The following is a 21,055-nucleotide window of genomic DNA, read 5'->3' as shown; positions in this document are numbered from 1 at the left end:
AAGGTGCCCACGTTCTGAATAAATGCAGCTTTCAGTTGACTGTAAGTCTGATAAAATACTGCATAATATGACACACAGTACTATAGTACTTTGTGAGGTTCCTCTCTTTTTAAGAGGTTTAAGAATTATACAGAGGGCTACATTATCATGCAGATTCAATAATGACCACACACCTGACAACACCACCTCAGAAAATTCTCAGTTCTCAGTTCAAGGAAGCCGGAAGACGACCTCTGAGCATATGAGAGGAGGAACGAGGAAGAAAAACAGAGAGAGAGAGAAATAGGTTGAAGAGCTGATATATGGAACACATCTTCTATTTTTCATCTCTTCATCCTGGATACTGTCCTTCTGCCTGACCTCTGTGACAGATGAAAGATGACAGATGACAGATATTAATATACACACACTGATACGCTCTCATGTGCCAACATAACTCACACATCCTTATCATATTTAAGCTTATGTGCACATGCACCCACAGTCTGCCAGATTTAAAATGCTGCTAGAATCTAATGGTTGGCATTAGCTCAGCGTTCCCCTGACATTTCTCTGGAAAAGGGCTTCAGCTGCTGAATGTGGGGGTTTGTGCATGTATGAATGTGTGTGATCACACTCACAGGGCCTGAACAGACAGCAGTGGGTGTGGGTGGTGAGTGGAGGAGAGAGAAAAACAGAGAGGAACGAAGAGATAAAGGTGGAAGAGATGGAGACAGGCAGAGAGAGGGAGAGAGGGAGAGAGTTACTGATTCATGGAGAGAGAGCTAAAAGAGCAAAGGTGAGTGACAGAAGTCAGGACAGAAGGAAAAACTGAGACTGTGTGAAAGAGAGAAAGATATCTCTCCATGTGCTCCCAGTAGCAGCTTGCAGCCATCAGTGGATAAACCACAGAATATTCACTGTTTTTCTTCTGCAGTGTCACATCAGAGCCTCAGCTCCAGTTTTGGTGATTAAAGTCAGATGTATTTTGAGCAAAATGCTCCTTCAAGAATAATTCAGTTACTGTATCATGGGTCTTATTTTCATAGTTGTGCCCTTGGTTTCTCTCAGTTAAGATGACACTGTACTCAACTAAAGTAACTGCTGAGATCTGGGGGACACTGCGATGTCATTAAAAAGAAGCACTCGTACAATCGGACAGGGTTTCAACGAGCCAGATCATCTAAACTGCTTTATATGGAGGTGAAACTGCAGGTAAGCAAACCTGAAATGTTGGTATTAATGATGGATGAATCTAACCTCTGTGTACTACATACAGCAGAGTACTACACTTTCCATGCACTGCTCAGATTATGATAAGGGAGGGAGTGATTTCAGACACAGGTGTTGGGTGATAATTTTACATTTGGCCTTTGTTTTCTCCAAACAAGTGGCTAAACATGAGTTTGTTTAAAACTCGTGTGATCGTTTGTTTGTGTTACTTGCACCATTAGACTTTTCAGTTTCTGAAAAAACGTCAGCGATATAATCCACGTTGGAATAAAGCAGAATTGTCCTTTAACCATTTTTTATCACTGACCTTCAGGATGCTTTGACATAGGTTAAACGTTTGATTCACTCGTGCGCTCTGACGCTCGCTCTCTCCGTCTCCCGACAGTTCAACCTCCCTGCCTCCCGCCTCTTTGCCGTCCCTCCACCTCCCCCACTATTTCCGCTCACCCGTCATTTTCCAGTGACACACAGGATCATATCCTCTCTCTGGGGAATATAATGTAACTTAATGCGGGTCAGTGATACACAGAGAAATGCCCTACCCCACCCCTAACCCAGTTAGTCACTGACGCTGTTGTGAGTGTGGAGCTTGGGGTGTGTTAGTGTATAGATAAACTGTATGCATGCATGAGTCTGTGCAGCTGTATGTATGCATGTGTATGATCTCTGCCACCCCCCACAGCATTAGTCATGGACACTAGATACTGCCTTCTACGGTGTGCTAAAAGGGTCATAATGACCTTAACACACTTCCTGACCTCCGCCATGCTTCGTTAGTATAATGATGGTGATAATGGACACCTCCCAGTTCTCCTGCTTTTGTGGATGATTGCAGCAAGAAAAAATAAATGTTCTAATCCATTATGTCAACAACAACAACATCATGACCTTGACTGGGACTGGCCGGTATCAATAGCTCACTGTATCTTCCTGCTTCCTGCTTTTCCTCCACTGACAGCTGTGCCTGCTTTCCACAAGCTAGGGGCCCTAACAGTTTATCTCTGTGTCTAAACATTTCTCCAGTCCACTGAGCTTCAGGAGTTAAGGTTAGAAGGGAAAGTTTGCTAATTACTTCCTCAGTTGGAGCCACAACAGTTCAGACAAGGCCTGGGCCTGACTCATCATCAGGGATAATAGGAGTTTTCTAAAGAGGCTGGTCAGTGAGTCCAACAACAAACAAAGCTGCTATATTCTAGTTTCACAAGCTGCAAACAATCATTTTCTTGTACATAAACATCTGTAGCTGACTCATCCACTTTGAACGTTGTGGTATGCGATCAGAAATATGAGAGTAATGAGTGGAGTGTGCATGAACGCACGGGTCAAGTATTTGTGGGTCTGATGGATTAGGAAGTTTTAAATATGCAATAGTGATGCTAAGGTTTGATATATTAAGCTTTTATATTGGCCACATTCACAGATAAACAGGTGGGAGGTAAGTGCTGTACAGGCACTCTGCTAGTCTCATTTGTTTAATGAAGTAATTGACTTGATGGGTCTATTATCATTTACAAATATCAACAGAAGATGTTTGGATTTGGGGACTTTGTGCTGCTTTTTAAAGTGGTTTCTTACTTTTGGATGAATGTGTAGTAGAGGACACTGACTTATATAAAAACAGATACAGCCTCTGTTCCTCAAGCGTAGCCTGCAGCAAGTTTCTGCTGCTGTTTCCACTCTACAGTGGCTAGATGAAATTTTAATGACGCTCGTGAGGAATTTGTGTGTTTTTATTTTCTTCCTGCAACATCTTTTGCCCTCTGGAAACTTATTAATGTGTCAGGAGAAACGGTTTGGGACAGGAGTCTGTCATGGTTCAGCACAACAGTTATTCAGCCTCTGCTTGTTTTCAACTAGTGCGAGGCAGAAAACATTTGGATGGCTAGATTTTTAACAGATAAAGTTCTGAACTAGAGAAATAGATTCAACAGAATAGTGTGATTAAAGTAAGAAAACTACATCGTTGGTTGTTTTCTCAATAGACTGCTGTGCTTTTGTTGATTTACAGCTGACTTCTAATGTGAACATCAAATTAACCTTTCATTAAAACACCCGTGCAGACATCCCTAGATAGAGATTCGCCGAAAGAAGATACATTAAAGTGACCACCTCCTTTCAAACTGTATGCAAATACAAGGCAGAGCATGCAGCGTCTGCATCCTCTTCAGCAGCACTGCAGGGAGCAGTAACTGAGGAGGAGCTGAATTTCAGAGCTGACCCTGAAGTACAAAGCTGAGGCAAGTGAGAGGCAGAAGATAAAAAACGGAGAGTGAAACAGAAAAGAGGCATCACTGAAGAAATGAGAGAGTTGTCAGAAATATAGCTTAACTGAAAGAAGAGAGAAAGATGAGTGGGAGCAGATGGAAAGAAAGAGGAAGAGAGTGCTGCTCTCACCAGCAGCTACAACACATTTACATTAGTTCCTTAGGGACAGTAACGTTAGTAACTGATTATTTATAGAGTGACAGACTCCTCGAGGAAATCACCTGTAAGAAAAGGCATTAAAATGCATCTCGTATGATTTCCATTCATTTTGAAGCAATCATGTTAATGACAGCCATTCAGTTTCACTGGAAGTAATGATTAGCCCCAGTGATTCATGTGAAAGAAATTGAAAAAGTCATTTGGTCATTTGTGAATTATGTTAATGCAATGAGCCTCTGCTGGAGGCTCGCTCGTTTAGATGAACAGGAAGCCTGCACAAAATATATGACTGTGATTCTCATTTTTAGATCACAGAGAGGCCGTCATGGTGACCACTAAAATATCAGTCTGGTGCTTTATTTATGATAAAGTTGACTGAAAGACCAGCACATAACCACTTCTATCTACAAATCTACAATTTATTATTCATAATAATCAAATAGCATGTGAATATGTACATGTTTAGAACAATGTGACCTCTTCCTAACCCACCAGCTTTTCCTGCAGAATAAATACAGGGTAAAGCATCCAAGTTTCAGGGTGAAACATTCAAGAAAATCCACTGGAGAGTTTCTTTTGTTAACCTGTGTAGGCAGGCCGCCATGGGACCTCATTAGGGGAAAGGTTTTGTTTTGTTTTGTTTTTCCCTCATTGCATTTTTCCATCAAGAGCACAGCCACGTCTTGACATCCATCTTCATTCAGCAACTTTATTTTAGGGGTTAGGAGGCATTTCAGTATCATCGGAGTTGAACACAGTGTCTTATTTCCATATCCAAGCAGCTGTTATGTTCATCAAAAACACTAGTGCTATGAATGAGCTTCACAGAGCAAGAACAGAGGTACACTTCTCCTGGGAAGTGATACTTAATGACAGTGGGTTTGTTTTGAATGGAGTGATTATCCTGTGATATCCAGTGAGGGGGAGTTATTTCTCATGAGAAGAAAACATGAAACATTCTTGAAATGTTTAACTAGGTATGCCTTAATTAAGTAGTTAATAATAAACTAACTTAAAAAATCTTCATTCTCTCTCCAGCTCCTAAAGAGAGATAATAGTGGAGGTGCTCTCTGTGTTATTAAGTGTTGAGTGGTTTCTGTTGTGGAGCTGTAGCACTGCACTTTCCACAGGTCACATCTCAGATATTATTCTGTGAGCAGCATTTTTTTCTTCTGAGATCAGTGCTGCTCTTGTTAACAAGGAAACTCAGAGGGGAAGATGTTTGAAGTAGAAAATGTGAAAGGTTACGTGGACTGAGTTTAAGTTGTTTTCCATATTCTGCACTGTAACTGACACTACATAAGTAAAATGATGCAGAATGCAACCTAAACTACAGAACATCACTTCAACCATCTATTTTTCTCACATCTTTTCTCTTCTTATCCATTTATTGATTTATTTGTCACAAAGCTCTCACACACTGATTCACCTCATCTTCTCCTGGAAACCTGAGCCCAGACTCCACAGAGAAAGGCTGACACACACAGAGGTCAGAGGTCAGAGGTCAGGTGACACCAAGGTCTGAAAGACAAGCCACCTGCTGCTGTTACCTGTTTACCTCCTGGCACCACACTTAATAAACAACATCCTACACTCACCATGTTTCTCTCTGACTGTCTGTGCGTGGACAAAGAGACAGACAGGCACTGTAGTGTAGTGAACACAGCAGACAGACAGGAAGAGTGAGAGACAGGAAGCGTCATCAATGATCCATATCCATATCACTACAGGTCTAATAGATGGCCCAGCCGGTGGGCGGCTGAACCAATCAGAGCAGAACACACGTTCATGGAGTCTCTGTAACCCATGGCTACAATCTCCCAGAACCCCCCTGGGGCGTGCAGAGGATGGTAAACAAAATGGACGGGATGCACAAAGGCTCACAACACACTGTCTGTCTGCCTGTCTGTCTGTCATCGCTGCAAATTACCACAGAGGTAGTTTCACTATGAAACAGACACTTTCTCTCTCAAGAGCTCCAACCCCAGGCGAGCGAAATGAATTCATGCTGCTGCTGCCCTGACTGTCTAGACTGAGAGAGAGAGAAAGACACAGAGACAGGCACAGAGGTCCACATACAAAGCCAGAGGCAGAGAGAGGACAGAGACTGGTAGCAGGTACACAGAGGAGAGATGGACTGAGCTAACTAACCAGGTTTGCCCTGAGCTGATAAAACAGGAGAGGAGAGGAGAGTCAGGTACAAAGTAGCAGGAGGAGGTCTGAGGTAAAGTAATTGGGATGAGCAAAGGTCAAAGGGGGAACAAAAGACTTGTAATTGTCAGAGTGAGATGACAGGAGAGTAAAGAGGAGGTTAAACAGGTGGAGGATTAAGATGGGAGGAATGAACAGTTATCTGACAGAAGATGAAGGTATAAGTCAAAAGGTAAAAGGAGCTTTGGACAAAAAGAAAGAGGCGACACATTTTAAGTGAGGAAGGATGAATGTACAGAGTCCTGTTTCCACTGCAGCACTACATTCTCTCTATTGGTCATATAATAATATAGATTTTAATGCAGAGTACATCCACCTGCCATGTTGTTTCTGAGGGAACATGTGAAATGTCACCAACACTTCACAACACTGCAGTTGTGTGACGAATATAAAAGGAGTAAAAGACAATACAAGCTACGAGGTGGGTGGTGAGTGGGATGAAGGTCAGGGGGAGTTTGAGGAGATGTATAAGGGAGGAGGAGAGAAGGTTATTTAAGATGACAAGGTTAAAAGGAGGGTCACTGAGGTTACTGTGGAGAGGGTGAGATGAAACGTGAGGAGGAGAATGAGATGGGTGAGCAGGGGTGAGGAAGGCACAGACTAATTATACTAGTAGATCAGAGAGTGGAAGAGAAGAGCTAAAAGATTAAATGAATATAATGCATCATATTTAAAATATATTGCCATCAGATGTGGAGAAGATGTGGTTCATAAAATGTCAGTGGAGGAGAGGCAGTGAGTGAATACAAGAGTGAGTCAGACATAAATGAATTACAATCTGAGGAGGAGAGCAGAGGAGAGGAGAGAGCATTTAGAGGGGAGACGAGGAGAGGAGAGAGAGGTAAGGCTAGGTAAGGCTAGGTGAGAAGGGGTGAGACAGGGTGAGTCGGGGCGTCGTGTCGCCCTGTGACCAGGTGACTTCCCACAGGGTCTCAGGGTTGCACAGAATTCCTAAGTGAAAAAGCAAGAGCCTGAACTATTCTCTTCATCCTCCTCCTCCACTACACACTGGAAACACAATCATATCTCTGGGTCAAAATGTAGAAAATGAGAACAAACCAGCTACAAACTGGAGAAAACACAGAGACACAAACACAACAGGAGCCTTGGCACACACACATAACAGACACACAAACATAACCCTACCCCGATCTGACCATATGAGACAATGCAAGAGCACGGGGCCAGCGGTCCATTCAATAATGGCTCAAATTGGAGGAAATGGGTTCTGAAATTACATTTTCAGAGGTTGTCATTTTAAGTGCATGACTGCAGCTTCGCGTTCATTTCCTGCGAGACTCGGTCAAGCGTCACATCAATCAAACATCACATAGCTTCATCTTACAGCCATTCACAACCTGTAATGAGCCTAACGGGACGAATCAGATGAGAAAATGTTTTTGTATGCGACTGAGGAGGAGCTGTCGAGCCCCTGATATGATAGATCTGTTTAGTCCCTCTTCAGGAGTGTGCATGTATTCAGATGGCACCACTGAATCCTCCATTGTTAGCATGTCAATCAGCACAAAGTGGTGAGTATAAAGGAGTCTCAGGTCACAGTACATAGTCTGTCATGGCTGTATCTTATATTTGCTATCACTGATGCACACATACTGTATAACCACAGACTCATCCTGTTTCTATGAAGGAAAACAACAGTCAGAGGGGCCCACCCAAACCATGAGAGACTGTGACACACTGCTGCCATCTAGTGTTTAAAATGTTTTTGGCTTTTTGGAGAAAAAAGAACAGATTTCTGATAAAGAGGAACTTTATTCAGTTTATTTTAAATGAGCTGATATACCTTCATGTTCTGATACAACAAACACAAACAGGACTTATGGTGTCGTACAGTCTCTGCACCATGTTCCCTTTCCTAACATCCAACAGTTGGCTGACTAGGCTCAATCACAGCACATTAAAATGCACAAAACATACCAGGGAGACAGCAGACCAGCTGTCTGTGTGGAACATAAACTCAGGCTATATGATGTTTTATCTGATGAATGTGGAGACTCTTTCACTGAGGGACATGCTTCAGATGGATAAAGGTGTAATAATGATTGTATAATCTCCTCTTCAGTCAAGTCTTTTACATCTACAGGAGTTTGCTTGGTGGCACTGAGTTTATCAGTACAAAGGATCCAGGTATAACCACAGCTTCTATCCAGTGAAGCACATTGAATATTTCACATTGTAATCCTCCACTGTAACTAAGAAGTTATGAAACATCAAGTCTGGAAGTCATCTGAATAGAAGAGAGTAATAGGACATGAGAGGATTAGTTTGTGCCAGCACCACCCAGGAATGACAAAATAATCTAGTGACATCATGAGATAATTAATTTACAGCTCTGCACAAACATGTTTTTATCTGGATTGCAGATGTACCATCACATCAGTTCCTCTCACTTCACTCTGACTTTCTCCTCCTGAAATCATGAATACTTCTCTGTGTCTTCTGATAAATGAAACTGTAAAATGTAATTCAAAGGATTCAATATATGAGGCAGCACTGACCTCCTCTATCTGTGTCTGATGAGGTTCAGAGTGAAGCTTCACTGCACAGAATAATACACCTTAAATTACCCACGAGAACATTAATGTTTCTGATTAATCTGTGCTAGTGTCAGAAAATATCTTCCCTCTAACTTACACATATCTGAATAAATCAAAAACAGTCATGTGTGGAAAACTGGCATTCCTACAGCTTGTAGTAAAACGGTTTAATGTGGCTCTTTAATATTATAATCACAACACAGTATAATACATAAGTGCCCTTTAAACCTTTTCTTTTCTGTTCCTGAACAGAAAACACCAGCAGACTTACAATGATCCAAACACAGAGGCCTCGCTCTCCCCTCTCATTCAGCACTGCTCTGTCTAACTTATGACTGATGCTGCATCTAAAGCACAGAAAACCGTGCTTTAAATGGTCTGCTCTGGGAGAATGAGATGTTCTACATGCTCTGTCTATGGACGTGATAATGTTGTTTATTTACAGTAACTGTACTGTGTCTTACAATAAATGGAGGAATGAATAATTGATGTTCAAATGGTGCTGCTGTCAACATGCTACACAGGAAAAATAATGGCTGCAGCAGTGCACTTAATGTAGGCTGAGTAGGTGGAGATGTGTGTGTGTGTGTGTGTGTGTGGGTCATATCTCAGCAGTTGGCATACACAGTGCTGTATTTGACCCGGACTATTTGAAAATGTGTCCTGGTTTCTCGTGTCGGCGGTGCTGGTTCTGGGTCACTACAGAGTGGGTTCAGGCAGGAGTTCACTCTGTGCCGAGCTGATTCTGATGGTTTTAAACCACGCAGAGACACAGTGTTATCTCTGTGGTGCAGAAAGGCTGCTGATATTTCCTCTGAGTGCACACACACACACACACACACACACACAGGACTGAAACCTACAGAGACGCTCATATGTTACTCACAGAGAGCTGTGAAACTGAAAATATAAATTCATACTCTCTTCGTTTGCACACAAACACACACTAATGCATGGACACACACACACTGAGACACACAGTCAGACACACAGTCAGTGCTGAACCAACACAACATGATACAGAGCAGACCAAACTGCACAAACTTCACAGCCTGTCACTCAGTTTGGAAACGAGCCTTATCTACAGTATCACTCACTCACATGATCAGCAGAGCCCCTCTGTGGCCATGCAGGTGTACTACACGGCTCGTCACCTGTCTACCTGTTTGTAGTGTATGCTGTGTATGACTGCAGGATGTGCATTAATGTCTGTTTGCATCAAAACAAGCGCTGCCCTGCATCTCTCAGTCAGAAACTGCACCGTGCAAAGTCTAGACACCAGTGTCAGAGAATCAACCACAAGAGGAAGCAGTGTGATAACCTGAATTAACACCAGACTGACTCCATTCTCATGTCTGCACTTAGCGTAAATCTCTCTCTTTAATTAAAACCAGTCTGTCTTCCCTCCCTCCACCTTCACTCACACAGAGCTGAGGTTTGTCGTTAGATAATGAGGGATGATTAGTTACTGAATGAATGTGATGCTTTAGTCTACTGTTCTTTAACAAATGAGTTTGGTGAGGGCCGATATGTTGCTATCACAACAGCACGATAATCTGCTGTAATTACCATGAATGACTCGTAATTAACCGACGTCAGGACGTCTCATGGGAACGTGAGCTCCGTTAATAACCGCGTCAGAGCCAAAACGTCCCGTCTCCGCCGCAGCGATTCAGCCACACCGCCTCCACCCGTTCCTCAATTATGGCCCCTTCAGGTGCTACTGGAAATTTGGCAACCCTTGCAAGTGACGACCCGCAGCAGCAGCTGTATCTAAGATGGTTTTTAAATCCACTTTTTAATCATATCCGAGGCTGATGTGTGACAAGCACACTGTGTCAGTTATCTGTTAAAACAAAGGCTTCATCTTAAGGTCAGATTTGATTAATTCGTGTTTCTATGGAGGTTTATTTTGTTCGTATTGTGCGTGCACGAGCACAGGAGCGGTGAGATTCACATGCCGCCATAGGTTACACACTACACACAGCAACAGTGTGGAAATGTTGAAAGAAATGCATTAAACAGGTTTGTCAGAGCTCGAGGACACACACCAGGTGTTTCAATACCAACTGTAAACAGAGCTTCTGTTTGTTTACAGGAAAACTCCACGGGGCATCTTTAAGCTCTTCAGTCCTGCACACGAAACCAGATTTCTTCCCGGATGCCCGTGAACGCAGCAGTCACTCTGTACAGTTGCAGGAGATGCTTGCAGCCGCAGCTCCCCTCACTGCGCGGCCGCAGCGGAACATGACAGAAAACAATGTGTGGGGAGAGCAGATCTCTCCAGACTGACTGATCATGGCCAGCCGGTGGCGAGACGGTACTCGCAGCCGTTCGGGAGAACCCGTCGGTGGTCTGAAAACGGCACGAACGCCCCGCCAAGAGGAACCGTCTGGAGAGACCGAGGACGCGGCGGAGTCACCGCGGGAGCTGCCGCGATGGATGCTGCTTTACTTCTACGGGATGCACGGCGTGACTCTGGATGTCCTGCTGTCTTCGCTACAGGGGGTTTTAAATTATCGGGACCCGAAGCTGGTGGGGTTTTCCTCTCCGTATCTTTGTATCATGCATTCACTGACCCACTTTGCGCTCGAGAAGATCTACTCTCAGAAGAGGTGTTTCCGAGGTCGGCCTGTGGTGTTTCATCTCGTTTTCTATCCGTCTGTCTACATCGGGCTGCAGATCCTGATCGGGAACATCAACACTTTGACCGAGCAGGTGAGGGTGGTATCAGGGACGCAGCTGGCGGTGCACTACATCCTGGCTCTCTACTTCGGCCAGGTGTTTCACAGAGGGCTTTCGAGGCTGCAGTATTACCCGTCCTGCCCCACCGACCTCCTGAGGAAGTCCAGCCCAGGAGGACAGCGCTCACAACCGGGCGCGTCTTCAGGGTCTTCCCGGCTTCGTGCGGTTCTTGTTTTTCGGGATGCACGGCTTCCTGGACGAGGTGCTTTTCACCTCCATGTTCAACCTGGTTGAGAAGTCGGACCGGAGCCTCAGCGGCCACACGTCCCTGTGGTCCTTCCTGATGTACGGCAGCTGCAGCTTCGTGGTGGAGAAGCTCTACCTTCACCTGCACTTCAGGAGAGGCTGGGGCACGTGGCACCGGCTCCCCATCTACATCTGCTTCATCTACACCTGGGAGTTCTCCTGGGGTCTGGTCCTGAGGCAGTTTGACGCCTGCTCCTGGGACTACTCCCACTACCCTCACAACTTCATGGGGCTCATCACCCTCCTGTACCTGCCTGGCTGGGTCTGCCTCAGCCTGTATCAGGACGTGCTGTCCAACGTCCTGCTGAGGATCAAGTGCACCAAAGATGTGACTGATCTGAGCGGGGAGAACGGAGAGGCCAATGGACAGCTGGAGTCGAACAAAAAACGACTTTAAGTTTTCCTTTTGAGGTTACAGGGGCAAAGTCTGACACAGAACTGACTGATGAGGAAAGAAGAAGGGCATTCTTTATTCTAGAAGAGAGGGAATATATTTATTATCCAAACTGGTTTAATAAGAAAAGAGAAAGTTGGTGTTTGTAGGTTTGAATAAGTTTAAGAGGTAAAATGATCACATGTGGGACCAGGCTGTGCAGTCAACTCAAACCATGGTGTTTGCATTTGGAATCTGGACACGCCTGATATTTCTGGGTCCATTAACGAAGATAAAACACAACTTAGGACCGTGTTTGTTTACTGAACCTGTTTAAAGTCAGTTAACCTACTGCCATTTTTATCTATCTGATGTAAGGTGTAGTTGTAATATTAACCAGTTTTACAAGTCTTCAGGACTTTGGACGCGTGAATATTCAGATTTTTTAATAACTGCAGTGACAGACTTCTCGTACATGCTCTGCTGCAGGTCCAGTTTGGGTCAGATCGATTATGTTGTTTACATATGCACTAGCATGTTTTAACTGTAGCTCATATCTGCATGCTAAACAAACAAAAAAGAGGAACTAGGGAAAGAAACTGGCAGGTTTTAATTCAGGTTTATGACTGCCACCTAAAATTCAAAAGTCAGTATTTTCAAGACAAAGAAAATATCAAAGTAAGTAAGTGAGAAAGTGAAGAGGACAGTATCCATTTGCTCCATCTTCTTTCATGCAAAAAATCTGTTATTTCTCATTTTATATTTTGAAACTTTCACTCAGCTTGTTAATATGACCCCACAGTAATGCATGGCAACTATTAGAGTAGAGATAAACCCAGTAATATATGTAGCAAGAGAAAAAGTGTAGCTGAATGGAAAAGAGTAGCCACGCAAGATTTTACTGTGAATCATTCACAAACCAAACATTTCTTTGCTGGAGTGCCTTCCTCTGCAAACTGAGTCAGCCGGACTCAGAGGAACAAAACAAAGTGTCCACAGGTTTCTTTTCATCTTCAAGTGCTGCAGCTGTGGTTCATAGTTCTGCAGAGACAGAATGTTTCACGTAAAGCTGATGAAATTTAAAGATTGCTGTGTCCTTTAATTTTAATCAAGACTTGTCCCTAAGCTCAGCCAACCCAAATTTACTGAATAAGTTGCTCTCAAACTGGTGTACATCTCATGTAAAGAGCAGTCAAGCAGGCTCAGAGCTGACACTGGAATCTGACAGACTTATTATAAGTTCAGAGGGAACAGTTTAATGTTTTTTTAAACTGCAGCAGTTTCTCTTTTTGCCTTCTGAGAAAATGATCTGTGTACCGAGCACTGTGACTGAGCAGAGGGTGGTATATCTCAAACTTGTCAAGTCTATACAAGTCACACTGCCAGGTTACTTACTGTCATCTGGAGTTGGTTTCTGAAGTGAAGCGCCTGGTGACCGGATGAATTTAGTTGTATTTTAAGTCTGTGCTGGAATCAATCCTGTCATTAATGAAGCTGCCCTTTAATAATTAGGAAACATTTAGAAACACAACTCTAAATTCTGATTATTTTTACTGACTTACTGTAGGGATGAGTAGCATTTTCTTAAATCTTTAGCTAAGGTTGTGATATAATAAATGCAAAGCTTGAATCTGAATATGGCTCTGCTAGATTTGAGGCTGTTTTGAGCGTTCAGTCATTCTAGTAATATACTTTAACACAGTGCAGAAGTTTCAATGCCCTCTACACTGGGGAGTGGCACTGAAACTGTCATACATCACTGAAATTTATTAGAATCAATCACTTTGGATTCAGATTTTTATCTGCTCATGATTTCTACAAAGGAATCTAACTTTAAGAACTTTATCTATGCATAATTAGAAAGATAATTGGCACAATTTTTTTATCTTTAAGGTCTCGAAACATAATTCAGATCATGTCACAAACAAAGGTGAGTGAGTTTTGATTTCTGTTCTACTAGGCAGCTATACTGAGGTTCTTTAACTTCTGCATTCTCTGAACCACAGCCACATGAGCAAGTGGCTTTGGACTTTTTACATCTTTTTTTCCCATGGCCGAATAACTGTAATTAAATCACACTTTACTTTGTGTTGAGTTATTCACCAGTTTTTAACAAAAGACCAAACTGCTTTTAGAAAAAGGGTATGAAAGGTTGGAATAAAATGCAAGTTAAAGTAGAAAATGATGATGGCATGTACTGTATGATTTCCAGTTTTAATTAAATCCAAACTTTTTCCTGAGTCATGACTGGCACTCCTTCATTTCTTTACTTTAATGTTGACGAGCACCATTTAGTAGAGTTCTGTGCAAATATGTTGCACAGTGAATTTACTAAATATTACTTACTTACTTAGGAGAGTCTACACAAAAGCTATGATCTCATATGTAATTTGACCACTCCAGTTTTAAAGTAGTGTAAAAGCTTTTAGAGAGAGATTGTGCAAGAAGGAAAAGCAAGTCAGCTTTTCTTTTTTTCTTTTTATTTGGTGCCCTGGGTGTTTCAGTTCTGTTAAAACATTCACAGACTACAAACTCAAAACGGCCTGCAACCATTTTTCTGGCTGACTCATAACACCGACACTGTTGTCAGCAGTAGGCAGCAGTTTGTTGTACACTTGTGTTTGTTATATACTCATATCTTATCTCAGGTATGAAACAAGTCTCAGCAAACCAGCCCACCTCAAAAACAAAGTTCAAAGAGAGGAGCAACAGATTATATGACAGATAACGCAGGTTTTACACCTGAAAGTTACAATATACAGTAGAACAAACACTCCAGTTCCTTGTACACACATAAGGCGTTAGTGTCACTACTGCTTCGTTGTTGAGCTGTTGTTCTGATAAACACAGGAAGGAAGCAAGAAAGTTCAACACAAAAACAACACGTTAAACTTATACTTGATGTCTGTTTGTGTCCTGAAATTTCAGTTCTCTGATGCCCACTGTGCTTTCTGGTGCCGTGGAAAATTGTCAAGGCAACGTGTGTGTGTGTGTGTGTGTGTGTGTGTGTGTGTGTGTGTGTGTGTGTGTGTGTGTGGTTTAAACAAACATGCTTCATCACCCAGCTGGTCTATACGATTATTGAAATGTACAGTGTGTTGTTATATGATAATAACTGAAGCAACACTGGACATTTATCTAATTTATCATCTAAGTGATTAAGCTACAGAACCTCCACTCGTTCTCTTAATACCTCCGAGGAGTTCATTAAGCAAACACACACATTCAGACACATCTCACACCCACCACCCAGAGGACCCTGACTGAATACACCTGTGACCCACAGTATCTGCTGACAACACCACAATGAGAATACAATACCACACACTAACTCCTTCATAATGACTGCTGAGCACAAACATGAAAACATGGTTTCACACAGACGGAAACAAGAAGTGAAATGTAACTGTTTGCTTGCTGATTAGCATCACTGTTACTTCACTATTTCAACATCTGAGGAATCGACTTTGTGGTGTACTGTGTAGGTCGACCAGTCCAACCGGCTTATATTATGTGAAACAGGCCTCTAACAATACAAGACAATAAATACACTGTGCACTACTTTCTCAATACCAAACAGCAGACAGGCAAAGTTGGCTATTTGCTTCAACATGTAGCTAGCAACATAAATGCTAATGTTGTTCCACATACTTGTTAATGGTAGCTTGTAAAATTAGCAGTTGCCAGTGTCAACCCTGTTTACAGTGACAACATACAGCAGTTTCCAGCTAAAAAAAAAAAAAGCTCCAATAAACACACAACCTGATAAATATCAAAGACAAGTTAGCTATAACATGCCTAGCATACATAGCATACATAGCAAGCTAAAGACCCAGTTATTTCTCTTGGAAGTTGGTTGAAACAACAGAGAGTGAAATTAACAAATCAAAACTGGACTGAAATTTGCTTAGTGGCGAGAGGAAAGTCTCCAAATGAAAGCTAATGTTGCTCCATACCTGCATGCTAATGGCTACCTGCTAGGTTAGCTACAGCCAAATAAAGCTTGGTAAGGTGGTGAACCCTAAAGCTCTTCACTGTGTGCCCACTGTTTGTGTTTCCCGGCACATTTACCGCACATTCATGTTCAAAACCTCTTAACGACCCCGTTTCCGGTATCAGTAAACACACTGAGTTAGCATATAGCAAGCTAAGACCCAGTTATTTCTCTTCTAACAAAACATGAATTATCATTGGTGTTACCTGTATCAGGTGGGCAGGGACACGTCTCCAGGCTGGTGTTGGTCCGTGTCTGCTGGCTCACCGCTTGCTAACATGTTAGCTAGCCGAAACGGCCTGAAGCGGTTATTTAAAAACGTTGGATTTTCTTGGATGAAAGGCTTTAGCGCTAAATTACATTTTACAAATGAGTGGTGGAGACGTTAACGTCACACGACTGTGGTGTAGTTCCTCCATAGTTTAACATGATCTTTTCACTTATTTTATTTAGGCTTCAAAAGTCATACAGGAGGAGTTCGTTGGTGAAGATTGTCTTTCTAAGCAACACGTGTACGTATCATAAACTTTTGTTGGTCACAGATTATTATCTGTGAGAGATTTCTGCTCGAGGGAATCGGGGGACGCTGACTGACTTCCGGGTTGGCCTTCAATAACGTCATCTCTGCCCCTGTGCCCTCTTCTTCTACGACAAATAAAAAATGCCCGCGGCGGAACAGGCTCCGCCCTGAGTGCAGCTCTGGTCAGGTAAGATGAGTGAAGACACCTGTACCAACGGTGAGCTAACAACAGGTCATGAATGTAATCTAATCATTAAAAGTAACTAAATTATTTAACACGTTTCATTTATTTCAATGAATCACGTTTTGAGACTGAATATTGAAAGCACTCGTTCAGCTTATTTACTCTGTGCAAAGGTGAACGCATAATCAACAGCACTGTCACAGCCTCTCTCCTTTCATTTATTTACATAAACAGTCAAATCGTATACAAATGCCTTCTGTGAATAATATGTTTTTGATAAAGCACAGTCTCTGAGTGTTTCCTCCAGGTTCGCTCTGAGATGAGAGGGTTAACAGTTAACTGTAGACGAGCCCCTGTTCTTCAGAGAGACTGTGCAACATGATACCGTGTGTCAGTATCACAGAGTGAAGGTGATGCTTCCTGAGTCCTTTAAATCTCCATAACAACTTTGTTTGCAACAGAAAGCAAAACTATGAACACTGAGAGGAACAGGGCCGCGTTCTCTAAGGTTGCATTGTGATCTGCTTTTGTTCTCCAGCTGAGCAGAGCCTGTTCGTTTTAATTACTCGCCATGCAAATCAAACACAATCAACACAAAGACGCCCTTTGATCGCTCTGGACTCCAGTGTCCAGCTGTCTGAATGTCTGATGTCTGAATGGACAGTGTGGTTTGGTTTAAGTGGTGTGTTTCCTGTCAGTGACAAGCTAAATGTTCAAGTTCTTTTTAACATTGTCCTTAGTGATACTGGCTTGTTGCGTGTCATCCAACACAGCTTTATTCAGAATATGGGCTTTTTGGTGCAGCCCTTGTTTCCCACTAAACATCAGGGCCTTGGCGAGCTCGCTGTGCGTCCTGGGAGGAGTGCAGCTCAGTCCTTTGTAGCATTGGCAGGTGAACCTCCTGCTCAGCGTCCTCAGGTCTGCAAAGGTGGGTTTCCCTAGAACAAGGTAGCGGTTCTGGACGTGCAGGACCCTGAAACTGTCAGGGTTCAGGTGGAGGTAGTGATTGGAGTTGTAGTTTTTGCGCACGCAGCGGCCGTTCCCCTGGCACAGGAAGTTGCTGCAGAGCTGGGCGGCGGCGGTGACGTTGGTGATGTAAGGGTTGAGGGTGGAGGAGAGGTAAGATGAGAGGGATTTACAGGAGGCCTGAGGAGCAAAGGGAGGAGAGTGGAGGCAGGAACAAGAAGAGCAAGAAAGGAAACGTAACACTACAGGTTCACAGCAATCCAACAGTCCTCATGTACAGACTTTAAAGATCCAGTGAGAGCGGCTATCATCGAGCTAATCTTGGCGCTGTCGTGTCTTTCAGCAGTGCAGTGGAGGTCTGCGGTGTGATGTTACCTGGTCATCATAGTCTGCACTGGCCCCCCACAGCACAGCACCAGACGCTCCCACTGCTGCACTCTCCCCAATGGTGCTGACCAGGTCCCCCTGGACACAAATGGTTAAACATGTTCACTCATGCTTCTGTACACACACTAAAAAAGGGAAAACAGCCACAGGCATTCACAGATGAGACAAACACTGGGTATGTCTGTGCACATGCTGCACAGAGCTTCCTTCTGTTCAGTTTTAGACACGTTTAAGTCTAAAAACACACAGGAGGTGAGAGGAGAGGATAAGGATTACATGTTCAGGTGAGGGTTACCACCTGGGCAGGGTGTCGTTACACCAAAGAAACCAAACCTCAGGCTGGAAACACCTCGCTGCTGAGATGAAGAAGTAACCTAAGATGTATCTAATCTGTGTGAGTGTGTGGTCGCTCCCTGATGAGTCGTTTTCTTATTTAGTGAGATTAGTGAGTGCTATTACATCAGCAAGGACTCATCCAAAACTCACCTACGTGATCCATTTGTATCAAACAAATGGATATTTAAATGACTCTTATTCACCTGGCTGAGGAAGCGTCTGTTCTGATCAACAAAGACAGGTCGCGTGTAAACAAACACAGGCGCCGTGGCACTCCGCCTTGGCAGGGTGGACACTCTCAAAGCTTCCTGGACACGGTTTCTCACCATCAGAGCGGCTCTGGGATTGTCTGCCAAAGCAGCCTGGAACAGGGGAAGGACACAGGATGAAATCAGCCTGAGAGGAGGACTGAGTCAAATCTGGGGATGGCTTCGTTTTTTTTTTTTACCAACCTGCAGATACACAGAGGGGTAGAGGGCGGTGCTGGCCTCCCACAGCCACAGCAGCTGGTCGTTCTGCCTCCTCACCTCCCTGGAGCAGCGGCCTGTGTAGCCCGGCTCCAACCAGCCATAGTTGTAGCAGTTGGGAAACAGGTAGAAGCCCCAGAGATAGTTGGGCCTCATAGCTCTGCCCATCGCCAACATCCCTGACATCAAACTTCTGGCTGCCAGCTACTGAAAGGAAAAGCTGTGTCATCAATATTCATCAGCTGTCCAGGACTAAAATAACCAGCATCATCAATCCTCACAGTTCATTCTGACCTGGAACTGTTGTTTGGCCTTTTCTGTGGCCTACTGCAGTGTGAGGGACGGGTTTGTCTGCAGGGCATGGGCCACAGATAAAGTCTGGTAGATTCTCTTATTGCCCCAGTTTCTGTCCCACAGGGGGCGCCATTCCTCCCAGTCTATCACAGCCAAACCTCGGCTCGTCCTGGGAGGAAGACAGGAGGACAGAGAAGAGGTTATCACATATCAAATGTGTCAGACAATAAAGGGATATCTGACTTCCTGAGGCTCACCTGGATGGGATGTAGTAGTTAACGTCTGCTCTGGCCTTGGTCATACTGGCTCTCAGGTTGCCTCTCTGAGGGATGCCACCATACAGCTGTTTTCTACTGGTTTGGTCTACATGTGGGTACAGACCCAGTCGGTCTGTGTAGAACAGAGACAAGAACTGACCTGGAACCTGCAACAGAAACAGCATGTGAACTTTACTTCGTTTAACACAGTGGTTTCAGGACGAAGGTTGGAGCTGGGTTAGGGGTTTTTTTTTGTTTTTTTTTTGCAGTTATGTCAAATGTTCAAATATTTCTTACCTTGGCAGGTGTGGCCACCCCTTTAAAGGGTGAAGTGTCTAGCGAGATCTTGTATCTGTTACACACCAGATCGGGGATATTCCAACTCACAATGAAAGGCTGGTGCTCGAACAGCGGACCCGTGGTGTGAGGGAGAGACTGAGGCGGGGGCGGCCGAGGCCTGGTTTCCTCTGGAGGAGATGGCGAGGCTTTGAGGAGAGGAACAGGCGAGATTTTGACAGGAGGAGGAGGCGGTGACGTTTTGGAGATTAAAGACAAGAATGTCATGGGAGAGGATGACGTGGAAGCAGGAGGGAGTGGCCTGTTTGGAAGTACGGTCGGGTTGGAGGGAGAAAATAGTGACTTAGCAGGTTGATGTTTTTCCAGAGAGGCAGGATACAGAGAGGTTTTGGACAGAGGAAGCTGCAGGTTCTTTTTGTGGGACAGGGTCAAATGTTTGCAGGAGTGTGGCAGCAACCGTGAAATCTGTTTTAGAGAGTGAGATATAGAGCGACACTGAGGCGAATCAGGACCCAGAGAGGCTTTTTTGCCAAACTGAGGGGAGCCAGCTTTTGTAGAAGCTGTGGTTGAGGTGATGAGGACGTCTCTGGGGGATGAAGACGGGGTGACGGCAGTGAGAGAAAAGTAGTTGGAGGACTGCGTGGTGGCGGACGATCTTTCTCCCTGGGCGCCGACGGGAGGGGTCACGACCTTTGGCGTCCTCAGGGCAGCTAAGGCGAGAGCAGGCCAGACGGAGACGGTTATTAGAGTGAAGAAAAAGAGGGGCAGAGGAGGAAGGATGGACTGTGTGAGGGAGAGAAGCAGCAGCACACAGCTTCTGTTCTTCTGTGTGATGGAAACCATCCTCTCACCTGCCTGAGGACAAACAGCAAAAAACCATTAGACTCCATATCAGCTTTTATATTCCATCAGTAACTAATGATCCAAAATACTGCTCTGCCTCAAGGAGAAAGAACATCATTTCACAGGCTCTGCTTGTTTCTGCACAGTCTGACCTGAGGTCTCCACTGATACAGTTCCACAAGTCACTTCTTGTTCTGACAGAAATCTGATTTCACTTTCTCCAACAGCTCCAACTTTAGCCCATCCTGCCCAACCTGTCACATTTTCACTCTCCCTGCTTTGCCAAACATAAACCACAAACCACAGAGTCCAGATGCAGTCACAACACAACACAAAGCGGACTCACAGGCTGTGTTAATAAATAAGAAGACACATTACCTGGACATGCCTTCAGAGGAACCGTCGCACCATAAGATGTGTTGTCCAGAGCGCAGAGAGCGAGAGTAGCCTCACACAAAGCACACAGTCTGATATAGGAAGGGGAGGAGAGGCTCGGTGGGCTGAGCTGTGTGAAAGGATGCGCTCTGCTCTCATTTGTTTGTGTCAGAAAAAGGTCTTGTTTTGTTCGCCATGTGCCAAGTTTGACTTGGAGCAGGGGAGGAGGGCACACCTGGGTGTGAGGTTACGGAGCATGCACTGTCTTCATGGTGCAGCGGACTGAGCCTGTGGTCGATGCTGGAGCTCGTCACCTGGGCGTGAGGTGAACAAATAATGAAAACAACAGAGCCAAGTACATGTATA

The 21,055-nt window shown here is 44.1% G+C and overlaps 2 protein-coding genes across 2 annotated transcripts; one reads left to right on the top strand and one right to left on the bottom strand.

Moving 5' to 3' along the window:
* Positions 1-10,563: 10,563 nt before the first annotated feature.
* Positions 10,564-14,009, top strand: tmem229a (transmembrane protein 229A). Its single transcript, XM_018687431.2, is given in 2 exon segments — positions 10,564-11,272; positions 11,274-14,009. Coding segments are annotated over 2 exon segments (1,089 nt in total). The 5' UTR covers positions 10,564-10,703; the 3' UTR covers positions 11,794-14,009.
* A 2,952-nt stretch (positions 14,010-16,961) lies between these two features.
* On the bottom strand, positions 16,962-19,864 carry LOC108890534 (hyaluronidase PH-20-like). Its single transcript, XM_051077681.1, is given in 7 exon segments — positions 16,962-17,613; positions 17,809-17,898; positions 18,360-18,518; positions 18,609-18,827; positions 18,918-19,080; positions 19,175-19,341; positions 19,472-19,864. Coding segments are annotated over 7 exon segments (1,506 nt in total). The 5' UTR covers positions 19,739-19,864; the 3' UTR covers positions 16,962-17,172.
* Positions 19,865-21,055: the final 1,191 nt, after the last annotated feature.

This window comes from Lates calcarifer, linkage group LG18, assembly GCF_001640805.2.
Source record: "Lates calcarifer isolate ASB-BC8 linkage group LG18, TLL_Latcal_v3, whole genome shotgun sequence".
Taxonomy (NCBI): domain Eukaryota; kingdom Metazoa; phylum Chordata; class Actinopteri; family Centropomidae; genus Lates; species Lates calcarifer.
This window is presented reverse-complemented; position numbering and strand designations above follow the sequence as displayed.